The sequence below is a fragment of the Parus major genome, unplaced genomic scaffold (genome assembly GCF_001522545.3).
Source record: "Parus major isolate Abel unplaced genomic scaffold, Parus_major1.1 Scaffold479, whole genome shotgun sequence".
NCBI lineage: Eukaryota > Metazoa > Chordata > Aves > Passeriformes > Paridae > Parus > Parus major.
The window spans coordinates 21,841-23,107 of NW_015379373.1; the positions used below are offsets into that span (position 1 = coordinate 21,841).

General features: G+C 54.7%; 1 protein-coding gene across 1 annotated transcript; it reads left to right on the top strand.

Annotated features, from left to right (window-relative positions):
- Positions 1 to 289: 289 nt before the first annotated feature.
- LOC107199177 (feather beta keratin-like) lies at positions 290 to 686 on the top strand. Its single transcript, XM_015616517.2, has one exon. It carries the CDS (start codon positions 300 to 302, stop codon positions 669 to 671), a length of 372 nt encoding a protein of 123 aa, XP_015472003.1. The 5' UTR covers positions 290 to 299; the 3' UTR covers positions 672 to 686.
- The last annotated feature ends 581 nt before the right edge of the window (positions 687 to 1,267 follow it).

The window sequence follows — 1,267 nt, forward strand, 5'->3', positions numbered from 1 at the left end:
CGCCCCTCCAGAACCAGCATAAAAGCCAGCCCAAAGCCTCTCTCCCTCACACACTTCTCCTCACACCTTCTCCTACTGCTCCTGCTGACAACCAGGTGAGCCTCACTCCCCTGACAATCCTGCTCCTGCACCTCTGGGCCCTGTCTACCAGCACTCTCAGGCTCAGAGGCAATCACACCTCCCCACAGCCCCACAACAGCCTCCACACTCCCTCACCTTCCTGCATTACCAATCCCTGCATCTCTCACCCCTGCCCTGCCTAACATCTCTCTCTTCCAGGGACCCTCCACACCACACCCATGGCCTGCAACAACATCTGCCGTCCCTGCGGACCCACCCCGCTGGCCAACAGCTGCAATGAGCCCTGTGCCCTGCAATGCCAGGACTCCCGTGTCATCATCAACCCTTCCCCTGTGCTGGTCACCATGCCAGGACCCATCATGACCTCCTTCCCCCAGAACACCGCTGTTGGATCCACCTCCTCGGCTGCCGTGGGCACTGAACTCAGTGTGCAGGGACAGCCCATCTCTGGTGGATTTGGTGGATTTGGTGGATTTGGTGGCTTTGGCTACGGCCTTGGCTATGGCCGTGGATTTGGCTACGGACTGGGCTGTGGCTATGGGCTGGGAGGCCTGGGCTGCTATGGCAGAAGGGGTGGCTACAACTGCTAAGGGCCCTCAGCACCACTCCTGAAATCATGCTCTCACTGTGGGACAAAAAGGCACTGATGATCTGGCAAAATCTCCTCCAAGCAAAGGACCTGTCTGATGGTCCCCCTACTTGCACTCCAGCATATCTTACATCCACTTGCTGCTTATGGCCTTTCAGTCTTCTACCTCAATAAAGTTTTCCTGCATCCCATCTTAAGATGAGTCCTTTTTCTTTCTGATCCCAAGACTATTCCAGTCGCACTCAGCACAAAGCTGGGGTTCCACACTCTACTGGGGTGGGTTAAAAAAATGCTCCAAGATCTCTTTTAGGATTTATTTCCCCATTCTACTACCAGCTGGCACACCTTGCTCTTCCAGTGCATCCCACAAATCCTTCAGCTACTGGATCAGACCTACACTAAGGCAGATCTATCCCTGCCTCTGGCACAAGCCTCTCTGTCTGGTGTGTTCACTTTTGCTGGGCAGCTGTTGCTTCTGTCCCTCATCATATTCCCGGCCCATCTACAGATCCAAAGAGGCAGGTACCACGTCTTCCTTGTCACTGAGGGCTCAGAGTTCTACACCAAATTCTGGTACAGGAGAGCAGAGGGTGAGAT

Excerpts from the sequence above, each read along its gene's own strand:
- LOC107199177 (XM_015616517.2), top strand. The coding sequence starts at position 300 with ATGGCCTGCAACAACATCTGCCGTCCCTGCGGACCCACCCCGCTGGCC.